The sequence below is a fragment of the Phasianus colchicus genome, chromosome 10, assembly GCF_987193195.1.
Source record: "Phasianus colchicus chromosome 10, bPhaCol1.hap1.1, whole genome shotgun sequence".
Lineage (NCBI taxonomy): Eukaryota > Metazoa > Chordata > Aves > Galliformes > Phasianidae > Phasianus > Phasianus colchicus.
The window spans coordinates 3337366-3363340 of record NC_143445.1 but is presented as its reverse complement, the minus strand read 5'-3'; the positions used below and the strand labels follow the sequence as shown (position 1 = coordinate 3363340).

General features: G+C 38.6%; 1 protein-coding gene across 1 annotated transcript in view; it reads right to left on the bottom strand.

Moving 5' to 3' along the window:
• The window catches only part of WDR33 (WD repeat domain 33), a 62682-nt gene that overhangs the window by 15781 nt on the left and 20926 nt on the right, over nucleotides 1-25975 (bottom strand). Inside the window, exons 7-8 of the mRNA XM_031604987.2 lie at nucleotides 25792-25889; nucleotides 503-629 (exon numbers count right to left, since the gene is read on the bottom strand). Of these exons, the coding sequence (XP_031460847.1) occupies nucleotides 503-629; nucleotides 25792-25889 (225 nt within the window). The remainder of the gene's footprint in view (nucleotides 1-502; nucleotides 630-25791; nucleotides 25890-25975) is intronic.

The window sequence follows — 25975 nt, the reverse complement described above, 5'->3', positions numbered from 1 at the left end:
GTCAACAACAAAGCAGGTCAGGTTACCAAGCCAGGATAGCAGACCTTTCTGTTCTGTATGCCTGGATATTGCTATTTGTACTTTGGAACCAGGGGAGGTTCAGGCTGGATATTAGGAAACATTTCTTCTCTGAAAGAGTGATCAGGCACTGGAATGGGATGCCCAGAGAGGTGGTTGAAACACCGTCCCTGGAGATGTTCAAGAAACACTTAGAAGTGGTTCTAAGGGACATGGTTTATTGGGAAATGTTGGTAGTAGATGGGTGGTTGGACTGGATGATTTTGGAGGTCTTTTCCAACCTTGGTGATTCTGTAATTAAAGTCACTGTTTTCGAAGTTTAGACTTCACCTAATTTCTAGATTTTCTGGCACAGTTAAAGTATTTGCTTTCTACGTGAAGTAATTGCATATGGCTGGAAAGATGTGAGGTAATAAGCTAAAAAGAGACAAACATGAAGTCAGCTTGTATTTGAGCAAAGCGAAGGGTGTGGGCATGGACTTACAGCGTGGCAAGGCTCTGGCCAGTTTTTGGATCCCAGAACTTGATCGGCTGCTGGCTGTCTTTGCTTCCTGATACAACCAAACCCTTTGTTGGATGCCAGTCAACACATTTCACATCTGCTCCATGTCCTGTTAACAATGTAGAAGTTGTTCGTTTAGAAATTTCAATCAAATTGAGAAAGCACTGAAAACTGAAGGGTACACCTCTTATAACCGCGATGTAAAACTAAAGAAAATCACACAACACAGATCACAAAACAAAATCAAACTAAATAAAAACTCCCCAAAGGTATTGAAGTAGTGCTATCTTCTCTTCAGGTTATAGCTCAAAAACGAAGCTCACTTCAATATAAAAGCTCTCTAAAGTGGCTCCAATGGTATTTTTTTTAGGCTTTGATCCCACAGTAACACACAGCATGAAGCAGCATTTCTATGGGGGTGTTAATAGAAAAATACACTGTGACATTTCACTTTATCTCAAGTACTGCAGGAACAAAAAGCAAATGCATCTATGTTCCCATCCCATTCACACCACTCTTCTGTTGTTCTGTCAGAAAACAAGAGCTTAAATCGCAGATCTGAAAACTAAAATGGTGTATGATGAAAAGAAATATTAGATGTAAAATCTGTTAATGGGTTTTTCTAACAGCCTGGAGTAAGGAGAGAAGAACCTTCACAATACTGATGATCCTTGAGATCCCTTCCAACCCAAGCCATTCTTTCATTCTAAGATATGATTCTATGATTTCACTTTAAACCGATTGCTCAGATGATTTAAAGAAGAAATGCTCAAACCCGCTACAAAGGGATTAGAGGGATTTAGAGATGAAATAATGGATGGAGATTTCCTTCTCCAGTATCTCTCCATGCCAGCCAACACCAATGGAAAGTCAACAGTGACATAATAGTCAATGTCAGAAAATGAGACAGCAAAAAGTGAGATGAGAAAGGAATGGCTGTCTGCAACACAGAGGCACTAGTTATAACACGGTATGGAAGAATGGTAGCCTTCTGCATCAGAGACAAATGGTTCCTATCAGACAGTTCCTACTGTACTGCTTTCCTTCAAGGTGCAATATGGAACCTGGAGCAGCAAAACACTGCTTGATACCGCTCTCAATTCAGTAAGAAAAATATATGAGTAAATTTTCCTGAGCTGACAGAAGAATCAAATTTGGAGCATTATATTTCCATCATACAGCAAAAGCAAAATTTAATGACACGAACACCCCCTCCATCAAATGAGTGCAACCTCCTCCCCTCCATCGTCTACAGCAAGACAGGCAGGGAAGAGATTCTTGACCCAAAGAGAAATGAACACAACCGTAGTTGAACAAAAGGATCAACTTTGAGGAGCAATGGGATGACATCATGGATGAAGGTACCCAACTCTCCTCTCCCAGTCGCAGCAGGCAGAACTGCTGCAGAATATGCATGGTCTCAAGGAAGAACAGGGTCCTCAGGCCACAAAGACCATACAAGCACTGCTCCTTCCTACCAACAGAAGGGCGATTGGTATTGTTTCCCCTTTCTCTTGTTCTTCTGATGCAGCAAGAACTAAAGGGCACCGTGTGTCTGGATTTGCTCTGCCGGGGTCCACCTCTCAACCAGATGGAGAAGCTGAATGCTGGGCAGGTCTTGCTTCTGAGTGCTTATCTGGGAGGAGCAACTCTGCAAGTAGGAATAGAGTACTCCTCCTCAAAAGTGAGGGGCAAACTCACGTCTGCAGATTTTCAACTGACAGCATTCTGTAGGTACTTGTTATCTTGCATCCTCTCAGGAAAAACAGCAGATTTGAATTCAAGAGCAACAATGGAAGTGCTCCATTACGGTTAGTAACCGGATGAACTGTAGGAAAACATGTTCAGACTAAAACACTCAAATAATATCAATAGTAGAAAACAAAAAACCCCAAACAATACAAACAGCAGAAACCTAAAGTACCTAACCACATGGACTGGAATGACTTTGTCCTCTGCTGCTCCTGAAATAAAGAGACTTCGTAATGGAAGAGAGCTTAGAGACAAAGGGCTGCTGTCTGGCTGGTAAGCCTGCAGCCAGTAAATGAGATGCTGGCAGAAGGCCATCTCAGTCTGGATAAAGGCTCACCCTGTGCAAGGCCTGATTCTTTGGATGTCAAACAAACGTGAGTTAAACCAATGCAAATGTGTATCCCAAGGAAAAAAAAAAGGCCCAGACTGGGCAACCCAGTTCAAGTTCAGCATCATGTTCTGAAACAGAGCTGTGTAAGCACCCATCCTGCAAACAAAACACCCCAATAGGGAGCAATCATGATGGTGCAGCACAGGACTGATGTGCCTTGCAGAAATCAGGTTTGGCAGTTACAGCATATTATCCCCAGAGCACAGACATTAGGATATGAAAGTAGTATTTCACTAGTGGTTTTTTTTTTTTTTTCATATGCACAAGGGATTTCTGAACTGGGTATTAATTAAAGTGCTGATTGTTAATACTTGTAGACAACTTATCCTGTTCTTTAAAGACACTGATCAGCGATTCTGGAGGGTGGAAAGAGTAACAGGCTGTACAAGACCGCGGGCAATAGTGCTTAATCAAACCCAACATGTCACAAGTATGGAAAAGTAGATAGAAATTTAAGATCTTATTTTTCCTCTCAACTTGATTTCTATACACGACTGAGTGAATATTAAATATAGTATAAAAAAATCAAGTTTGGATCGCAGTCCTTCTATCACAGCCTGTAAAGTATTTACTGTGTATAGATACATCATGTTTACTGCTGCAGCTGAACATTTTCCATTACAGCCTTTCCCCTAGAAACGAGCCCTATTTTGAGGGCACATCAATTGATGTTATGAATATTTTAAAATTTCTAAATCCTCAGCAATTTTCGGGTGGCTTATACGCATACTGAGGTGATACTCCTTTAGATCACCTTCTTGTACACCCACATTCAAAACCAAATAGATCTCTGTAACAGCGTATGTTTTGAAGAATGAGCACAGACAATGAGCACAAACTGCAACAGTGCTGTTTCTTTCCCCTTTAAAACAAGGCTGTTATAGAAGGGAGGTGGGGGGGGGGGTGAATAGTGCTGTGTATCCTTGAATTGGTCTGACCTGAAGGCTTTGCATCGTTCCACAAGAACGTTTCCTTCCCTGTAATCCACAGCCCTGATAGAACACAACACCTCTTGGAAGAGCAGGTCCTTTGCAAGGGGTTATTTCCAAGGCATTCAAAATAAAGCATGAAACCTTACCACCACCCCCACTAGCAAAAAGGAACGAGAAGACCTGCAAGGCCAAGACAACTGGGAACAGCCCTGTTAATGGAAAGAGGATCTGTTTTCTATATAATTCCCTTAGCCTTTGTTAGTTGGTTCCGGATTGCTGACAAATTGGATTATTTTGCCTGTTCTACCCTTATAGAAGGCTTTTTAAACTACATCTGGCAGTTATCCACTAACCTGGCAATTCCCTGCTTCCATGCAAATCTCATTTAGAAACTGAGTACCTCTTATCTACCAGAAATGAGAACACTCCTCTTATGCACTGCTTACACAACACTGACCAGGCTGGCAGTAAGGGTAGGGATAATTTAATTCCATTAACTTAGAACAAAGAACACTATCACATCACGAGAACCATACACCTCCTGAAAGCTGCCCTATGAAAAAGACCGACCTCCACTCTCCACTCCAAGAATGAACACAGCAGAAACTCTCTATTTAGAGACTCACAGTATGTTTGTTCTTTTTAGCATACTGTGGGAGGTTGATGAATAAGAAATCAAAGGCAAAGCTCCTTTCAGTCTTTACCAATGCCTCCCACCATACTTTCAGATCCATGTCTCCCCAAGTCAAGTTTTCCTTAATTTGCTCACCACGCTGTTCTCTAACTCTTTGCTGGTTTATTAAACAGGGTACCTGGGGAAACTGATGGGGTTTTAATCCACCTACAAGGAACATCTCCCATATCACATCAACATTTCTGTAGACCAGCAGCTGAATGAAGCCTTGTTTACAAAGCCCATCTTTACAGCTCTATTATCACACTGCATTCTTTCCAGAAAAAAAAAGTTGCTTACAAAAAGCAAACAAATATATACGTTGTCAGTTGTGAAATCAAAAGGTTAAAAATAAACCAAAACAATCATTAAACACTAATGAGGTAGATCTGAGTAAACAAGAGTTTTCCCAGCTCAATTCTTCTGAACAGGAAGTAAGACTGAAACGCAAGAAATCAAACAGCCCCCAAAACGAGTTTCTGTAGATGAGTTTGGTACTGGCACATACAAACCCCAACAGGACTTGCACCACTCACTGAGCAGTCCGAGCTCTGCAAAAACCTACAACTGTGGCAAGGAAAAGCTTGAGCATAATGCCAGTTATGTGCTCTCAGAGTGGCAAATGCACTGCAACAGATAATGAAAAGAACCTTCTGTTAAGTGTAATTACTAGAAATGCCATGTAGGAATCTGAATTCTTTCTATCTGTTCAAATTCAGTGACAATGTCTTACATAAGGATTAATACGGAAGGGGGAAAATGTCTGCATGCTGGTCTATGTGGGAACTGGGTCATGCAGGGTTCAGCCTTCGTATAATGGGACAACTCACACATTACAGCCAATGTTTAAATTCTTCTCTGCATTTAAAATGAATGCTGAGCAACCTCCAAAGCTGAAATACTTTGTTTTGAACAGAAACAACAATTACACAACTGAAAATATCTGTTTTAAATGTCGGTAAAAGGTGTTAGTTTTTTTCTTTTCTTAAATCATTGAATGCACTCATGGCAGAATCTGCAATCGTTGCAGAAACACATTCCCTTTTTAACTGATTGGTCTTCTTTGAGCATTATCCCATTTACAGGTCATTTCCTGTTTATGCTGTAAAACAGAGAGCCAAAAATAAGCTTGGTAGCAGGTTGGGCAACAGCATTGGAAGTGAGGGAACCAGCAACTCTAACACAAGAAGCTGCTTAACATTCTCTTAGAAGTGAGAACTAAATGACAATCCATGAAGTATGCACGTTTCACAATTCCTAATCATAAGACATAGGTCAGTTATATGTAGATTATTAACAGCAAGACATTTCAGTATGCAAAAATGTAACATTTTCCCTGTGTTTAATCAGCGTGCAGACGTTCTAGCTTACCACTATCCATGCACTTAGGCAAAAAAGCTAAGCTTAACACTAAGTGCATCTCTGTCACAAAGTACATCTAAGTGGTGATGTTTGGAAATGCAGTATAATGATCACTGCAATACAACAGTTATTATTTATTCTAATAGAGAAGTCATTTCTAATCTTAAATAGGAAGTAATCAGGAAGCCCAGAGATAGCCTATGAGAAGCAACAGGGAAAACAGGACAGAGCATGAGAGAGGAAGCTACACCAAGTTAAAACTGTCCAGCATCACTCATTCCATAACTATGGCAGTGCAGACAAAGCCAGGCTGACAACAGTGCTAAGAGTTGTACCACTTAGGGAAAAGCAGATTGGATTCTACTTTGCATCTAGGCATACATGGCCACAAAAACTCACAAGATGTATTATTCCTTTGCAGGTATTCATCAGAGAATGAAGAGGACTCCTTTAAATTGCAAAAGGTGGAATATCTTTTTTGTTGCTGGTTATTTTATTCGTAAAGTAGCTGGGACGAGATGTTCTCTGTTCAAAAATTAGCTAGCCTACTTTGAAAGCAGCAACACACTTGCTTGTCATTGACAGAAAGCATTTATTTAGAACGGTATTTACATTTAACGATAATAAAAATAGGTGTACAGGAAATATTAAAAAATGAAACAGCAATTATGAGAAAAAAATCTTATCCTTTGTAACATAACCAGCTCGTAGGAGCCCCAAAACCCACTCCCTCAGGGAGAAAATGTCTGACAGTTTTTTACTGCTTGTTTTCTGGCACATTCCTCTCAAGTGTCTGACATCAGCCATTGGATCTGAAAAAGCTTATGTGGCATCTAACAAGTGCCTGCTGTCATAACCCATCAGACAAGATGGATCTCTAGTATTGAGTGGCAATTACTGCATAATTCCATACAGAAAAGGGGTGAGTACAACAGAGCATAACGGTGTCCAGGAATAGAACTGAGAGTCCTCCAAGGGAAGAAGAAGTGCTAACTCAGAAGACAAAAAACTCAATTATTTTGTACATCATCGGTCAGCATTTTCCACAGATTTACAGTGCTGCGTCTGGATACAGAACGAACTTGCTGGGGTTTTTGTGGTAAAAAACAAAACCAAAAACGACTCCCAGAGGAGCGTGAGCTTTCCCATTCAATGTTCCCAATGAATCCCCCCAAAGAAACGGAACTGGTGTCTCTGGAGCCTGTTCTCAGCCTGAGCCAGCAGCTTCAAAATGATCCAGCAACGTCACAAACCTGATTACTATGTCATGGGATTTGGAGCCTCACATCACAAACTCAATCTCAAAAGTAACTCTTCAACTGCTGTTCAGTCACAACACACACATATATCAAACGAGGAACGTGCTAACAGCCTGAGGTTAAACTTCTAGTAAGCAATACAAATTTACAGTGCACTGATCCTACAGTAGCTCCACTGTTGTTGTTGCCTTTTAAGCATGTACGTAAGATGCTTGTTAAAATACTTAATTATTTAAAATGTTTACTCACTTGCAGTCACCAAGCTGTCACAATCCCCCGCTTCTCCACCAGCAGGCTTGGGGCAAACCTTTGTCTGTTACACCTAACCTGTGCCAAACACATCACTAAGGAGAGCCTGACATTTGCAGTGAATACGAGAAGAAATGCAAGGAAGGAATTCAAAAAACACAGCACTGATTTAGACAAAATTTCACGTCAACTTGAAGCTACTAAAGAAATTGCATCCTAAACTTCATTGTGGGAATTTAGCAAGAAGGGAAGAGGAAGAAAGCTGGGGGACACTACATAATTCAGCAGCAGCTGGCCTGAAGCTATGCACTTCAAATACAAGAAGCACTAAGGTTGGAATGTTTAGTTCCAAACTCAGGGAAGACACAGATACTTCTACAAAAGCTAAGAGTAAACAATCAATAATCATTTTCAGTATAACATCTTGTTATATGCTTGTTACAGTTCTGCTGGTGATCCTGGTTGACTCAAAAGAAAAGCAGAGTTTGAGCACTTAGCTTAGGGATTAACCCAAGCTCCAAACCATTCTTGTGGCCATGTGAACAGACATCTCTTAGCAAGCTGCTAAAAACCTACAGACCACATTATGGATTGCTGCTAAACAAGTTGTGTGAAGTCTTCTACTCTTCTCTAATTTGATACGCCACTGCTTCCAAGTAAACCCAGAATCTTTCAATAAAAATATCCAACAAAGACTGCTGAGATCCCTCAGTCAAATGGATCTTCCTTAGTCCATTCTTTCAAATAGGTTTCAGTGCTGTTTGTGGCTGAGACTTCAGGGCAGGATCCTACCTTAAATCCCACTGAGGAGAGGCACTATCAACTGTCTTCTCTACCAGACAAACAAATGACTTTTAGAGATGGTGATGGTTACCTGGCCATTCAAGAAGAGGACTGCTTGGCCAGGCAGCTTTCCACTTTAGGGGAATACATACAGGATAGATGTATATATATACACACACAGAAATATATGCACATATACAGAAATCTTTTTCTTCCTGCCAACCAAAAAGTGGGCGAGCTACTTTTGATAGCTCATTTACGGACACAGAACCTCTCATAAGTATGAGCCCATTACCATTTTATGCAATGGAATCATGAGTTTAGGTACGCAGAAGTCAGGAGAACGGTTCAAGGACAAATACTCCATGAGCACCTGCTCCCATAAGGTGAGAAGCAGTCAGCCCAGGTGTAAAGCACAGGGACAAAAGAAAGACTGTCAGACTCTGTGTAGCCTCTAGGAAAGGATTTATTGGTCTCAGTTAGTAATCCAAGCACTTATCAAACATAAGAGATCCAAGAAGGGATACGATGATAGAGACACCATATAAACTGCTCTCAGCATTTTACAGCAGCATCAAGACTGAGCAAACCAGGTAGCAGCAGGTCCACTGAAACAAGCTGGTGGCAGAAGGCAAAGCACATGGCACTGGCCCGTTACAAAGCACTGTTCTCCTTATACAGAGATAAAGCTCAACAAATTGGAAAGCTCTCACCTCAAGGGCAAGGGATCAATTTTCAAACAACTGAAATATGAAAGGGCTGTGAGTTATGAAAAGAGACAGTAACACAAAAAAAAAATGAGCAGCATACCAGGAAGAAAAAAAGATGGCACATAAGATCATACAGTGACTCACAAAGACATCTACTCTTACTGATCTCAAGGCTAATGAAGAGAAACTAAGAAAGTAAATAGAAAAAAAGCATTTTCAGTGCAAAAAATTGCAGGAGCAAAATAACAGTTTGAGTAATGTAACAGAGGCTTGATAGAACTAATATCTTCCATTGAAACTTCAACCAAGCAGTAAGAAAAAACTGAACTCAGGAAAGACAGAAACAAGGACTGAGTTATCACAGCCTTGTTCCAAATTTCTGCACTGCTGCTTACTTCCTTTAGCTTTCCTGTATCACCACCACACCTACAACCTGTTCTCTTTCCATCCACCTATTTATTTCTGAAATCTTTTGCAAAATCTTTTCCTCTGTCAGATTTAAAGACTGAAGCTCTGATTTAAGTAGAAAAATCCAAATCCTTTTATTTAAATTCTGAAAATAGGTTACTTCAGCAACTGCTCTGTAGAGCGTGGCTGTGCAAGTATCAATAAAGCTCTAATAAAAACCATGCATTCTCATGTATTTCTTCAGATTCCACAAGCACACGAATGAGCCAAACAGCAGAGATCTTTGCATGAGATTGAACAGAGATGGGAGGGGAAAAAAGATGGCACTGAAAACTTACCAGGGGTTTTGTGCAACCTAAGCCTAACAAAGAAAGGGAGAGTTGTCAGCAGGAAGAAATGGGATAAAGCAATCCAAAGAGCACTGAAATAACTCAGATGTATCAAAATCAGGAGGAAAAAAAAATGGAGAACATCAAAGGTTGCATAGTTGGTTGTGAGAGACAGAAAGGACAAGGCAGGTTGCCAACAACCAAACAACTCTAAACAACAATTGCTGATAGCAGCTGGTGGAAAATGCTGGATTCATTTACTGGTGTCAGAAGCAAGCTGGAACAAAAAAAGAGTTATTTGATTTAAAGTGCAGCTTTCTTCATTAAAAAAAAGCGTGAAAAAATGTTTCCAATGTGACATATTAAGAGACTTCTCTTTCAAGACTGGAGCAGAGGATACAGGAATTAAACCATATCAAGTACAGACTGTTTGGATGCTTCTTCGAATCCTATGCTTCTTGAAATGACAACAGGGTATATACATATAAATGAATAACTTCAAAGAAGTAATGACTATAAAAAAGACAAGACAGGAGTTTTGCAGCCAGCATTGTGTTGTTTCCCTCTGTGATTCAGTCTGTGACCGAATCTATATTTGAACTTACAGGCACATGCACACAGTACCATGTTAAAAAGCTCCAAAGTGTAAGAAGAATGATGTGGAGGTTTGCAGGAAAGCATCATTAAATCATATACAATGATACCTTCATATTAAGTGGGTATCATGAAGTAAGCAGAAAAACCTTCAAGAAAGCCACATCTACAACTGACACAAACACCTTCATGATGTCACTGCACCCCCCTCCACACAAGCACCAAAAGCATTGGCTTGAATTCTCTGAAGTTTAAAAAAAGAAAAATCTTTTTAAAGCTTTTTTTTTTTTTTTAAAGCAGAGAAGAAATCCGATCTAATGATTGCATAAAATATGTCAAGTTAAATGATGTGGGCAAAAATAAGAACCCAAGATAAGGAATGTTCATCTATTAAATGCATGAATAGGAGAAAAGGAACAATTCAGACCATGTCCACAGAAGTGCTGAGAAAAAAAACTTCTTTTTTCTATTTTCTCTGAAATATTTATCTTGCCTGCAAGAATTCTTTGTTACAAGGCTAGCACAGAACCATCTATATTAGTAGTGGAATTTTCATGATTCCTATTCTGGGTATAGAGGTTGATAACATAAGCAAGTTATTTGTGGGCCATGACTTCCAGTTTTAGAGCAGTATTATACATTATATGAAAACACCATCACAAAAGATATCTGCTACACCTCCATCATGTGAGTGAGTCAATAGCTGTGTTAAAAAAAAAAAAAATTGGTCTCAAATCACCAAAAGAAAATGCCAAGTAGAGAATGAGAATTTAAAATAAAAGGCTAAACATAAGTGCTTGCCTCACAGATAGTACAGATAGCATTCAGAAAGAACCTTCTTACTAAGGAGTCTAAGTTTCTTTCAATGTTTTGTTGCAGTTTTTAAGAGTTTGTAATCTTACATGAAAAAAATGAGAGAGGAGATATAAAAAATACCTTTCCAGTCTCAGAACTGAATAAACCAGTCCACAGAATAACAGTGAACTGGGTCCATATAGGAAAGCAGGGACACGAGACAGAAGCTAAAAGGCAGTGCTTTTGGCAAAACAGCAAATGCCTGCAGAATAGCAGAAGAACAAAGCATGTGGATTAGGAGCATAAACAGTGAAGACGCCATCGCCGTTAAAAGGCTGCTCTCCTGACCCCTGAATGGAACTGATCTGCACTCTTTAAATAAAAACCATTTTACACTACTGTCTGTCTGTGCCGTGTTGAACTAAGCAGGCTGAGAAGTGGGAAAGCGCGGTACTTCTCTTGTAGGAAGCTGGACTTCAGGAATCTTCTGTGAAATAAAATTACTGACAACTCGAGTCAGTGACTGCACAAGAAACAGCAAAGCCTCACCTCCCATGATATGGATATTTCTCCATATGCAGTCCCGTTCAAACACTAACAGAAGCAGAGACCAAAGAAGATGACTTTCACAGAAGCTGGCATCTCTTGTTTTAGAACAGGATTTGTAAGAGCACGTCAGTGCCAATGAGGTAACCACCGAGGAAATGGAAAAACAAAGATATCTGCTCCTAAAATGGCAAAGATGACAGTTCTGCCAAATTCACACTTTGATTTTTAATATGTTTGTTAATACAGCGACACTGTGGGAGCATCGAAGAACATTTTAACTTTAAAAAGTTAATAAAAAAAGGAAGCTTTAGCAGGTACAATCCCATATCAACAGTTTATTTTCAGTGCAAGTTAAAATACAGTTATTGCTTTAGTACACAAAATACACACCTTCATTAGACTAGTGTCTGTTTTTGGAACACATTCATTCCCTTCTGAATTATCTGCTGCCAGAAGATGCAGCATTACAAGTGTCATTGTGCCAAGAACACGATCAGCTGTGACAAAGCACTACAGAGGAGAAAAAGGTACAGCAGGTGGAGAAATACCTGGCTTGAAGGGTAACAGGTGCTTCATCTACTGGTGACTGAGCTTCAATTATGTGTATGCAATCAGCAGCATCCTACACTCCTCAAGACAGCGTAACAGCGATGCTGACCATGATTCTGTATCAGTGCATCTTTTTCAGAAGAGAAAACACTGAGGAGTTAAGTTTTTACACAATGCCTTTAGAGTGCTATGCATGACAGCAAAACGAGCAGCAAAACCCATCATTCCTGCTCTCAGGTACAAATGAGTAAACTTAAAGCCTGGTATAGCTAATATGGTTTTATGAAAGGACTTTTCTTCTACTAAGTGAACTTTCTTACCAGGGATGAATACAGTTCATCATAACCTTTCACTACCAGTTAATTTATTCAGATAGGTTGGAACTGGAGATGCATTCACATGACATCTAGTTGGTAGACCATGCTCCTTAAGTCAGCAGATGTCCAGCTCACAGCAACTGGCAGCACAATGCCATGGACCATACTAAACTGGAAAAAATGGATTTGCTTTTCACTCCTGACCTGCATTCTGTGCAAGGATGGCAAAGAGTAGACACTGCAGGAGAAATAATCTGATGCTCTTCATGTCTAGCAAATGCAAAATTAATTTCTAAGGTTACTCCTATGGCAGTCTCATAACATTAAATTCTAATACGAACTCTGAAATTGCCCATTTTCAGGCACCATAACCAAACTGTTTTTGTTAGATCACTGTGATGTATAATGCTTCAAGAAACCCCCCATGGCATTTTTCAGAAAAACTTAATGCCAATTTCTTACTGCACTTTGACATCTTGCAAAAAAAAAAAAAATCGAATATTCAAATATAACCAGCATACTGGAACAAAAATACTTTGTTCCATTAAACAGTTCATAATGGGTTAAAAATGACATGATACTTCCAGTAAATAATTTCTGTGGAATAAATTATCATTATTAAAACCTCCTTTGAATTTCAGTAAAGGGCTATGGGCTTGCTAGATGCCCCAGTGACAATACCTGGCAGGTCGAGATTCTGCAGACACTAATGCAAGTCCAACCATTGTGCAGAACACAGACACTTCATTACCAGTACTTCCATCTAGTCTTACTGGGCACAGACATCATCATGCTGAAACTGTAGACTGAAACGCATACAGTAAGTGCACTTAGGAAGAAAGGCTGCATATTTCTTGAAGGATTCCTTGATGCAGGAAAAAGAAAACGGCAGTGGGAGAAGCACACAGCATGCCAAGAAGCCTCTGAGCAAGCAGGATGTTTTGTCAGACAGGAAGCAGCAGCTACATCTCTACAGCAATGGCTGGTAGGACAGCACTTGCTGCTTAAAGCCTCTGCCGTTCCAATTTTGTAGCGTGAACACAGGCTCTAAGTTTAATACCAGCATTAAAAGTCCTGATTACACTTTTATAAACACCAGCTTTGAAGCTGTCAGCAAGCGTAGCGCATGGCAGCAATGACAAACCTAATATGCTCACACAGATGGCAAGAATGACCAATTTTCTCCGTTCCTAAGGAAACAAATTATACTCTTGATAAGCTCTGAATGGTCTGGAGGACAGAGAACCTACCTTTGATCTCCGGACTACGACTGCGGAGCACCGAGCAATTTAATGCAATGACAAAGTTGTCTGAGCTTTTTACTTTCCTAGCCTCGACACCAAATGCTCACTTTCAAGTCTCTGCATAACAGGGGCCTCCACATGGAGAACAGTGATCTACAGAAACACACAGTCATGGACATCATTGATATCTGTTGTTCACAAGAAATAACAAATTGGCCAAAATAATGACGACTATGGGACAAAACAGATGGCAGAGATAGCACCTCTTACACTGGCTTTATGTAAATGGAAAACCTGCTAGGGAAGCAAGAGTTAAGTGAGAGTTTAATAACATGGAGTGAGCCCTGCAGGGAAGATATGATCTCTTATTACCCACTATGTCAGCTAACCTAAAATGAAGCAAGACTGTGCCCATAACACAGGTTACTGGGACTTGATATTTTTCTTACATCTTTTTTTTTCTTACTATGCCAGTTAGTCTAAGTTAAAACATTTTTTTCTGCATAACTATTGTGTATAAATGACAAAGAGCAGAAGGTAAGATTCTTCTTGACCAAGCACAGCCAGCAGTAACACTGCAACACACCAAGCAGAGACCTTGTCAGCAGCAAGAGAACAGAGACTTCTCATGCTATGTTCCATCCAAGTGTGCCTGAGAGCTGCCCACAAAGCACTGCTGTGTAAGTGCTCACTGGTGCCCAATAATCACAGTTCAGAAGGAGGAATTGCATTACAGATTTTGGAGTTGTTATTCCTTTCTAAGCTCATCTTTAGCAGTCAGAAAGATTCCTGCACAGTCTCCACTAACACTTGAAATTCCATTTCACTGGATTTGTTACATCTTGAAAAGCGTGGAGTTTTCTCAGAGAAAAACAGAAACAACAGAGTAAGTCTGGTTAGAACTTCGCAAAGAATGATTCAAGAGGAAGGAATTTCTCGTTTCCTGTTGACTTTAAGATAATTTGCAGTCTCAAAATTACATTTAATATTTTGCAGTCTTGTGCAAATATACTTAAACTTGAACATTAAATAGTATATTTTCAACAAAAAAGTCAGGACCTGGGATGGTGTATTAAATTGATTATGACCCCATCTATCTGGACCAGCTTTTGCTTGAGAGCAAAAATACTTTTTCTAACGCCTACTTTACCTGCAGAAAAAGAAGGTTTAAGAACACACTCAGGTTTACTTGCAGCTTTCTGCAGAACTTAGATGATCCAGAAAAACGTATGTTCAAGGACAGCTATGGCAAAGCAGATGGACAAAACCATGCACATGCAATTTAAAGGGGAAAGTAGTATCTAAATTGCTTTTTGTTCTTCTTTGAAAGCAAGTAAAATAGACTGATGCTTGTGGGTATATTTTGAGGCTTTACAGCACTGTATACACAACATATTTCAAGACAACAGAATTTTGAAACAAAGAAGGAAGCAGGAAACAAATATTAAATTCCTACAATGTGCTATTGGGTAATCATGAAAGATGAATCCTTACAGATACTGAAATTACATATGCATACAGAACAATGGAGGCAAGACTAAAAAGTCGAGTCACTTGGATTTTCTGTTCCTTTCTTTCCCTTTTGGCAAAAGAAAAAGGGAACTTGGTATCATAAGATCGCAGTATGACAGGATGGAAGGAACCTAAGAATCCTCTAGCTCAATCTCCTGCTCAAAGCTGTAAGGTCAGAACAGGTTGCTCATTGTTTTATCTATTTTCATCTTGAAAGCCTCGAAGAACACAGCATGGTTCCTAAAATTCAGCAGAGCTCTCACACTGATCCACTGCACCAGTAAGAGAACAGTGGAAAAAGATGAAAAATCTCACAGTAAAAATGGTATTCTGAATAACTTCCAGTGGACTACAGGAGGAGACAAATGACATGGTGGTTTGTTTTTTTTTTTTTAATTAGAACTATTAATTTTATCATAATATTTGCTTTCATAGTGGCAACATTTCTGAAAGATCAAGCGAGCGTCAACTCAAATTTCTGGGCATTCCCATAAAAGGAAATTACTTACCTGTGAATATCAAGTATACATCCAGTTGTGCTATGCATTTCTAACTATAAAAGAACCATGAAAATTGTCTTTTTAAAGGGGAATGTTTTACATTCTTTTGAAATTCTATGCTGATGGGAAGTTGGATGCGGAAAGGAATCTCTTCATTCAATTGAAAGATACAGATTTTAATGTTTGCATGTATCCATCATTTATAAAGCCAGAAAGACCCTCAGTTTTTAATGAAAAACAGTTCTTAATGAACATTAGGCCTTGTGTTAAATTATGTAAATTCTCAACTAAATACTTAAAAGCTATGTCCTCCTTGAGGCATGCTGAACAACAAACTAGAATAGGACTACCTTGGAGGAACAGACAGCAACCAGCTATAAAGAGAAGTTCAAATCTCAAAAAGTTCTATAAATATTCACACTTTATTCTCCTTAACATCTTTTGAAAATGGTAATTAATTATTAATGAAATCACCAGAAACTGCATTGTGAGCTACACCCTGCACTTAAAGGGCAAGAAGAGATCCAGTTCAGCTATCAGTTTATGGAGCATTAATGCCTCCCTTAAAAGAAAGGTTTTTAAAGTGATGTAGGATTTACAACTAAGGTTTTAATGTAAAACTTAAAATACATTTCCTTCTCCATCATTAAAAAAAATAAATTATTCCAGCTATGGTAGAAAACGTGCATTTGCACATACACCAGAAAGCAGGATTTGCTTTTACTAAAAGGTATTATTTTTCCCAATTTTAAGCTTCAGCTTTTCTGAAGGCAAATTTTCAGTTTACTTCCTGAGATTTCTAGAGTAGGAGCACTTTGCTCCTCTTCCTGCAGTTCTTAACACTGTTTCTCAGGTCAGGCTCCTGCGTACATAAGCTGCTATTCAAAACTTATTTGGTAAGCAAAAAGGTACATTCATACATATATATAAAGAATAACAAATATTGAGGAAATACTGCATTTTTAAAAGAGGTATAGCTAACCTCTGCTTTAGAACTGTCAAACATATGGCCAGAATGGGAAGGGCAGCAGAACTGTGAGCGTCAGGTGCTTCCACTGAGATAACAATTACAGAGAGTGAGCTCAACTCTCTGTAGAAGTGAAGAAGTGTTCACCTGTGAAACTTCTAGTAAGACAAATATTATATATATTTGACATATAGATAATATATATACATGTCAAAGTAGTAGCTTTCTCCTATATGGGTGTACTTCTGACCCCTAGGACCGTGCTTGGTTGGAAGCTGCCATGCAGTGGCTCCAGCATGTCTTAACTTCCAGAAAAGAGTAACAATACATTCCAACATAAAATTCAAAATTGTAAAATTTCTAAGACCCTTTACTTGCAACACACACATACTTCCAGTAGCCAAAATGAAAATATCTTCCCTTCAGTAGTGTTCACTTTCCTGCAAAGAGTCCTTATCTGGAAGCACCAAAATTAAATTGCATTCTCACTGCAAAATGAATCTGTTATTTGGAAGGTTCTGGCACTGTACGTGGAAAATTCTTCCACTGTACATGGAAATTGTGCTTGCACACTTAATGTAAAAACTACTTTTTGTAGAACTATGCAGCATATATGTGCTTTGAATGTATCACAATTGAAGCAATTCAGCAAGCCTTGGGTCTGAATAGCAACGCTGGGTATTCTAGTTTTAGAGCATTTAAATAAACAAAACTTGGGATAGAATAATGAAGAACCACAGCACTTCTTGGGGGGATTAAAAACTAAATCTTGTCTCTGGTAGGCAGGAACTATGGCACCACTCACTAAAATAGCACTCCATACTTCACTTCAACATGAGTACAGGATGTGTTCCTAGCCATACTCACACTCACCAACCTAAAATCAGGTCTGAGAACATACAATTTAAAAGATATTTGGGAAAAATGTATGTGGATGTAGATGGATATGCACCACAAGTGCTTCCACATACAGTACAGTATACATACATGTACACATACACAGTGCATGTGTCTGCTTGTGTTTGCCCACAGCAGCTTCCACGTGCGCCACTCAGTCCCTTCTCTAGCCTTCTCTTGTTCTCATGATACAATTTGCCCCCATTTATTCCTACAGTGCCAGGAACAGAACCACCTGCAGTTTCTGTAACTTCATTCTCATCTCAGGTTGGATGGGGCTGTGAGCAACCTGGGTTATGGGAGGTGTCCCTGCCTATAGCAGGGGGTTGGAACAAATGATCCTAAATGTCCCTTCCAACCCAAACCATTCTATCATTCTGTGATCTCCTCACACTGCTATTACATCTTTACAATCATTACATCATCTGCTGTCTTATTAATTTTTTTATTCCTGCACTGACACTGCCTCCATTTTCTTTCCATTTTTCTTTCCATCTGCTACCCTAGACATCTCCAGTTACTTTATAACCAGGTTTTTTTCAGGATTCTTATTTACCCCTTTCTCCTGCTCTGCTGTGTATTGCCTTTACAGTACGTTCCCCTGTTTCTCTTTTGACTCTGTCTTCTACAAATGACACAGGAGATGAGCAGGACGACTCACTTCTTGTAATAAGTAAGGCCAGGCAAGTAGGACAGAGAGAAAAAAATACTACTGTATTTTAGGGAAAACGTGCAAGCTTTGTCTTCCAGTGCCAGGCTGTCCATATGAACATGTAACATTACGTAACAGAACGCCGTGACAGTATTACTCATATGATAAAACTTGATGGAAAGTGTTTCATTCCTAAACCCAGAGTATCACTCTGAGCTTATTTCCTGCTACTGCTTACCTAATAGTCAGAAATAACTGCAGCACGAACAACAATGCAACAGAAAATATCAAAGGCTTTGCAAAAATCTATGCTTACCCAGACATACAAAAGCTTCTGAACTTATTTGCTGTTAAAAATCTGAAAAAAAAAAAAGTGGTCTGTTTAATTGTTTAATTTACACATTACAGAGAACTGGTCAAGAAGCTCGCAAGGAAAGCTTCTACAGAGAGACAAGGATCATTTTTCAGTAAGGCTAGATAGATATAAGACTTCTAATACTTCTTAAGAAATACCATATCTCTATAGGAATCTAAGACTAGATTTCATTAAAGACATAAAGAGCCCAATTCTGAGCATGTATCTGCTTAAGATTATATCAGAGAAGATGAGTTACTAACAAAAACTTGCATAAGACTAACTCAGACCATTCTGCTTCTGCTGGAATCTTTGATCTGGCCAGTATTCACAAGTAGATATAAGGAAGCCACCACCCTTAATGCATACAGTCTGTATTCATTTCAACTACTGCCCTTGTGCCGAGATAGAAGAATTGATTTTTATCTCACCATGATTATTTAAGCAATTGTGTAGCTGGGGAGTTTTTCCATTAGCATCAATGAAATCTGATTACAATATTGTTTCTATCTCAAAAAGAAGAAGAAGAGCTTTAGGATAAAACTCATGCACCTGGATTAATAGTTCGTGTTGTAGATGAGATTAAGGACACTGAATATTGTCTGAATGTAATCACAACACCACAGTGAAGTTCTCACTGCTGCAGTGTATGTACTAACAAGCTGCACAAAAGTTTTCACCTAGTCCAGTATTCATCCACCACCTGTAACCGATAGCAGGTGAGAGGATGCAGATGCAAGAAACCCAAGTGATGCAATTACATAACTTCTGAAAGAAGTATCTTGTGTTTCAACAGCACTAAGAGTTGGCTGTCCTATGACAGCCAGTCACAGGTCTTCCAGCATTGCCTCTCCAAGCTTAACAAAACGGATTACTCTTTTTTTAGCATGAAATTTCCCTTAGAGTCAATATGACAGATTACACAGCTTGGAAACTCAGGATATTTTTCAGGGAGGAAAAGATTTCAAAATTGATTCTGAAATAATCTAGTTCTTGCACAGTGCCTCTTCATTCTTGTCTTACTTGAAGTGTTGACAGACAGAAGTGTTTGATGACCCTCTTTAAAAAAAACAAAACAAAACAACAAACACAGCACTGCAGCTCATCTCTCATGATCTCTGTAAGTTAATTGAGAATCCTGTACATTATGAGATATTAACTTTATGATTTAATGAAAAAAAAGATTCTAGGTAAGAATCAGAATTCTGAGATATAGCACATTGTACCTAAGCCATAACAGAACTCAGAACTGTAATAAAGACCAAGCACTTTTAGGCATATAAGAGACAGTCAGCTCTGAGCGCAGTCTTCAGCAGTTTCCATTTCCCCCAGCACTGTTTCAGAGATTGGAGCAAAAGCAATATGGAGCTACTCCTAAGCACCATATTTTTTTTTAATAATCACCTTTTAATCATAGGATCCTAGCAACTCAAGTATAGTTGATAAAAATAATTGTTTCTGGTCAAGGTGGAACACTTCACAAAAAGAAAATCTGATAGAAGTCAGAGGAGGAAGATTCTCAATTCTCAGATTTTTACACTGAACACAAGCAGAATTCAGTAGTTTAACAATACCTACCTATAATACCTCTTATATTATAAGAAAACTTTATACAGAGAGAAAACCAAGATACCAAAGCCTTGCAAGTCACTTACAGGAAGAAAGCTGAGTTGTTAGATGACACCTGAACATTTTATAGCAGCGTTAAGCCAGGAGATGTTGGATTCTTCCTATCTACTCAGAGAATTGTATTCAGTATCCCAGCAAGTAACAGAAGTACTGAGACAACTTATGAGCTCATGAAAATATCTGTACACACATATCAAATCTGTGAAAAGAGAGAAGCTGTAGGAAAATCTCCTTTGCTTGATGAAGCTGGAAATTGAGGTTGGTGGCCCTGCATGTGGCAGGGAGGTTGGAGATTCATGATCCTTGAGGTCTCTTCCAACCCTGGCCATTCTGTGATTCTGGGATACAGTATTCCTCACTCAAATCTCACAAAGACAAATGAAAGATTTCCTAGTAAGATGAAAAAGTGAAAGGCAGCAGAAAACAGAACATATGAAGAACTTTATACTCATGCAACTCCAAAAAAGAAGTAACAGGAATAGTACTATGCATACAACAGAACAAAAGGGCTCCTGTCTCACCGAGAGTGTCATAATGTGTTAGATTGAGCAAAAGTCACCTGAACTACTTAAGAAGAGTGAAAAAATATCCCTCACATATTAACAATTAACATCCCAGTAACCTCCCTAGCATTGTTTGCATTTAAAACACGTGAAAAGTGATGCATAGCTGTTCAGAGAGTTAACTGCACCTCAAAAGACGTTGCTGCAACTTACTCCTCACCCCATCCCAAGCACTGCTTTGGCAATGGCAATGAAGACTCACAAAAATCAATGCCATGCAACATAAGCAGCGTACTAAAAGCCATCAAGAAAGAAAATATTTAACTGATCCAACATTGACATTTCAAACACTAACTAAAGTTTTTTCAGTTTGCCTTCTTTAAATCGACACAGTTGGTGTCAGTATCAAACAAATATCCATCTTGAGCTTTTGCTTCCAGGAAAAATCCTTCTAATGTTCAGCCATAGAGAGATGCATCAGCAAACTAAGATGTAGCAGATATATACCAGAAATCCTGACAGCAAGAAGCAGCACGTTCCCACTGAAAATCAAAGGTTTAAACACTACAGCTGCTTAAAAGAAAAACAGTATCAGCATATATACAGTTATTGAATTTGATGGGTTTTCTAACTCTACAAAAACAAGGAAAACAAGATAAACTTCTAGAGAAAGGGAAAATATGGTGAAATGGCAGCTTCAGCATTTCTCCTCTTTTAAATGATCCAACACAGAGTTCAATTACATGCCAAGAAAAGGTAACAGTTTTTGAGGCCATGCTACTTTAAAGGCTAAGAGATAGCTACCAGCATGTGTTTAAAATCAGAGGATGAAAATGAAGACAGTTCTGGCTAGTTCTGCTTCCCAGGTCCCTTTTAAACTATTTAACACATTCTCTAAATTTAAGTATAAAGTTCCCTATTTGTTGAAGGTAGTGGACAGCAAGAACTGTGAAGAGATCCCTCACCTGCAGGCAGAAAGCTCAGGTGTAGACCTGCACAGGTTAGTGTAATATGTAATCAGACATTACATGAGATTTTATTTGCTGATGAAGATCCAGAAACAGAGTAGAACGAAGGAAGGAAAGAAGAAAAACCATCTTCAGTTATTTCAGCATAATAATTGTGGAGATAGCTTTTTCAGATCTTGTGAGCAAACAAAACAGTACAGTTTACCAGAACTACAGTGACTTCACGTGTGTGTGTATGCACACAGATGTTATTCTGTAGGTAATGAGGGTTTGTACTGCTGTTAAGCCTGAAGACACTCCTGGCAGAGCAATGTAATTAAATACACAAGAAAAAAAGACCTTCCTTAGGAGTAGCTCAGTGTACCCATAAGAAGTTATGTTCTGTTACAAACTGCAATCTTTAAACACAGAGAGAATGTAAAGGAATTGTGACTGCTTGTTAGTGTTTCAATTGGGATATGAAAAATCTTTTGTTAAATCTACTATGTTGGCTAAAAGATAACTTACTGTATTATTCTGTTCTACAAACAGAAAATTGACCTACAAAACACCTGAAGAAGTCCTGGCTCACCATCCTTCACCAAGCTGGGTAGAACCAATTTGTCCAAAGAAACCTATTTAGGCCAGGCAACCTCTTATGTCCTGGGAATACAGTTAATCTGGAGCTCAGAACAAAAACCATACAGCAGAGATTTCAACTCGATTTTGTGTGCATCACTGTGAAAGGAAGGAAATGGAACAACAGAGGAACTGACACCACCAAAAATACATTTGTAGCTCCCCAACTGATAGCTTCCCAACAGTTTCACTCTGGGAATCATGTGTTTATTAACAAACTACTCAAAATTATCTCAGGAATTTAGATCCAACAGCCAGAGATTCATAATCACTTTAAAATCCCTGGTAACAATAATTTCTCAATAAAAATAAATAGACACCAGACACTCACTCCCTACTCTTCTGTCCCCATTCCAATGCTTCCAATTTAATTAGGACTATTAAAACCCGTTAATATGCAATATTTAAGTTAGTATAGAAGTGGGAACTGTTACATGAGCCCTGGCATTTTCACTGCAGTTAGTGAGAATGAAGACCTGGTAAGTGCTTTGTTATACAATTACTGCAAATAGACTTGCAGAGTCACAGTCCTAACGTGAAAACTAAGTACTGATATTCTATATACTGTTTTCTATGTCTTGATATTTTAGAAAAACATTTTTATTTTTAACACGTTTGAATTCTACCACTGCATTTTAGCAAGTGCAACACACTATTCTTGTTACCAGTTTAAGATGACAGCATTACAGAAATTAATATAGGCAGAAACTTCTGGTGCAGAATTAGGAGATTAGGAATCAGAAACAGCAGCTTTGCTTCAGGAGAAGAGATGGACCACAACTGGGTTGAGGAAACACAAACTTGTAAGTGTGTGAGACTTGATGCCATTTCCCCCACTGTCAAGTTCTTCCAAAGTAATTTCCTCTGAGTTACTTTAAAGATTATTCCCCAAGAATTCAAGATTTTAAACCCATTTACTTACTTATGGTATTAAAATGGGCTCAATTAATTATCATATAAATCTAACAAAACTGAAGAACCCACCTACCATGCACCAGAAAGGCACGATGGCAGAAACAGCAGCAAAGCAGCATACATCAGGGAGAAGCTGGGCAGCAAAGGGACACGTTAAAGAAAAAGGGCCCAGAACTTATGGCATTATGAAGAAAAAAACAGGGAGTGCTGTTTGTTTTTGTTTTGAAAAATAAGGAAGCTGAACACAGTTAATACACTCTGCCTTGTGCACCCTACATTTTCATAGCTTTGCCTACTGAAAACATTGCGTAGCCTACTGTAGACAGTTGAAAACTTGAGCAAAACCTTTTTAAAAGCCCCATGTAAGTTAGGGCTTCCCATTTGTTTTCTCAGTCCTTAGAAAGAAAGACTAGAATTGCTCATTTAGATCACTTTCATCAAATAAGGAAATAAATTGTATCAGTTCATTCTAGTGCAAACAAGTATCTGTAATAACTTTACAGAATGTTGTCCTTCCTATACCAGCAAAGCTTACCCCACTACTGCTGCTGTTCTTTACAAAACTGCTTTAAAAGCATTCTGTAGCATAAAAGTTCTTAAGCTTGTTTTTTAAACTAGATTTCTTAATTATACTGAAAAATTAGTAGGAATAACCATAGATGGATATTTTATCCTGAGGAAGAAACTTTTTAAATGAACACATCTGACTGTAAACCAACAGTTTCACTTGAATTTGAACTTCAGTCAGATTAGCTAAAGAGTACTATAATATATACATGCTAAATATATATACTAAATGAAGTTTTTTTTTTTAATATCAGTACTGTAGAATCACTTCAACTTCACAGCATCAATATGGATCAGAGTAGGTGAAACATGGTTTGCAAAAGTAGGAAATAATCATTCCTTACCACAGTATTTGTCACAAACGTTTTTTGCACATTATGAACTATATTCTTAGTGAAGTTCCAGCAGAATTTCAATTTACAGATCACTAATTCTGGAATCACGTTTTCAAGGTTCCACTAAACAAAGCATTTCTACGAGCAGAATGCAAGTGGAGATGCAAAAAGCTGAAGATCAGTTTCCCAAAGGTATAAGCACTGAACTCCTAGCAATGATTGAAAGCTCCTATTTCCCACCAACGACACTCTTAAGTGGTTCCAAAGTACCTCTCTAAAATATGTCTTCTGACCAGTTTAATGGTTTTAAGGACTAAAACCAAAACTAAATTTGCACGTTATGCAAAAACATTTCCCTCCTCACTCCACAAACACTCAGGTTTGGGTTTATAGGGATATTCAGTTGATTAGTGGTTTTTTTTTTCCCCTCTGTGTGTTGGTTACATAGGGATTTTCTTTTTGTTTATCTCAGAGACCAAATAATGTGCCCCACCCAATTTTATTCAGAGATATGATAAGTTCTGAGAATATTTCCAACTTGCATCAAAAATAAAAGTGTATTGTGGGTACACTGTACAAGAAGCAGTAAAGATTCTTTATAGAACTATTTTGCAAACTAAAAATCGTGGACTGTGATGTGTAATGTATAAGAAATTAAAGCATAATTCTGTTTGAGATGTGGCCACAATCAGAAGGTAACAGAAAGAAATGTAAGTTCTATTTTCTCCATGCTTTCCTCCTGCATTATGCAGAACATAACAAGAACGTTAAGAGAGTTAGAGTTTATTGTAATCTCGACAGCTCTGCATGGAGGCAGTCGCCATTCCCTCCTGCAAATACCTGGAGGAGGGTACAGAACATCTACAGTGCAGAATGGTTTCTTCATGCTTTACAAAAGAATCAACTCATATCTTTTTTGGTCCTTCTAGAATAATTAATCTATATAATAATAACCTACAAATTTCCTTGCCAGCTCCTATAAAAAATGCACCTTAAGTAATGCCTACACACAGCTTCAGACAAGAAAATTATCATTGCAAGAATGATGAAGCCCAGTATTTTTTCCAGGTGGTGATGTTTAGTAAAAGAAGAGCTTAAGAGTGAAGAGAAACAGAGAGGGATGGACTTAATAAAACACCCAAGGCAGGTCCAAGTTGGAGACGTGATTTAAACAACAACAAAAATCCTTCCTTAGATTGGGAAAGCAATGAACAAGCTAAAACACCTGAAAACACACTTCCAATGTTTTTATTGCATGTCTTCTTTGCAGTTTATCTGCACGACCACAACCTCCAATCTCACGGCAGCCTTTAATATATACTCCTACTTTTAATATATTCTCTAAGATAGAAATAGCTATCAAAAGCTACTATCTAAGACTGCAGAAAGAGAAAGCTCTACACAGCCAGTGGAAAGGCAACAGAATATCACACAGATGTGGGACAGAAAACTACTGAACTAAAGCTAAGATTGTTTGTGATGAAAGCATAGTCGTATTCTCTACCTAAATACTGTCCTTCTCTTAAGAACTGAGAAACAATTACATGTCTTGCCCCTTATAGATCTGAGCAGAAGGCACTCTCCTTAAAAAAATGGAATCCTCTGCATGAAAGTGTGTGCTCTGAAGGAAAAGTGGCCACAAAGACAGAAGTCTGGAGAAAGGTATATGTATTTCTGATCTAGAAACAGCTGTTTCTACCAATGTTAGGAGTGTCCTTATATTTACCTCCATTGTTTAGAGTTTAAGTGGACAGTAAATAGTGTAATGTCATTGTGCACTGTGCCCTGAGTCTAAGGCACCAACAACAGCAGCCAAACAAGAACTTGCTTGGAGGGTTTAAGACAGGGATGTAATACCAAAAATGTAGACAAGCTGATAGTTCTGTATGGTGAATACCTAGTCAAAAAAAGATTCCCCCTCTTGAAATACCCCAATCAGTACTTTTGGTACACATACCTCGAAGAATTCTCTCCTCATGGCAACGTAGAAAGTCCCAGATTCTAACAGTGCCGTCGTCAGAGCATGTAGCAAATTTATTATCCGTGGGTGAGAAACTGTTACATGAAGACACACAGCAGGGGAAAGAAGTCAGCATTTAACAGATTATCTATGCTTCTCAGACAGGGCAAAATTATACTGT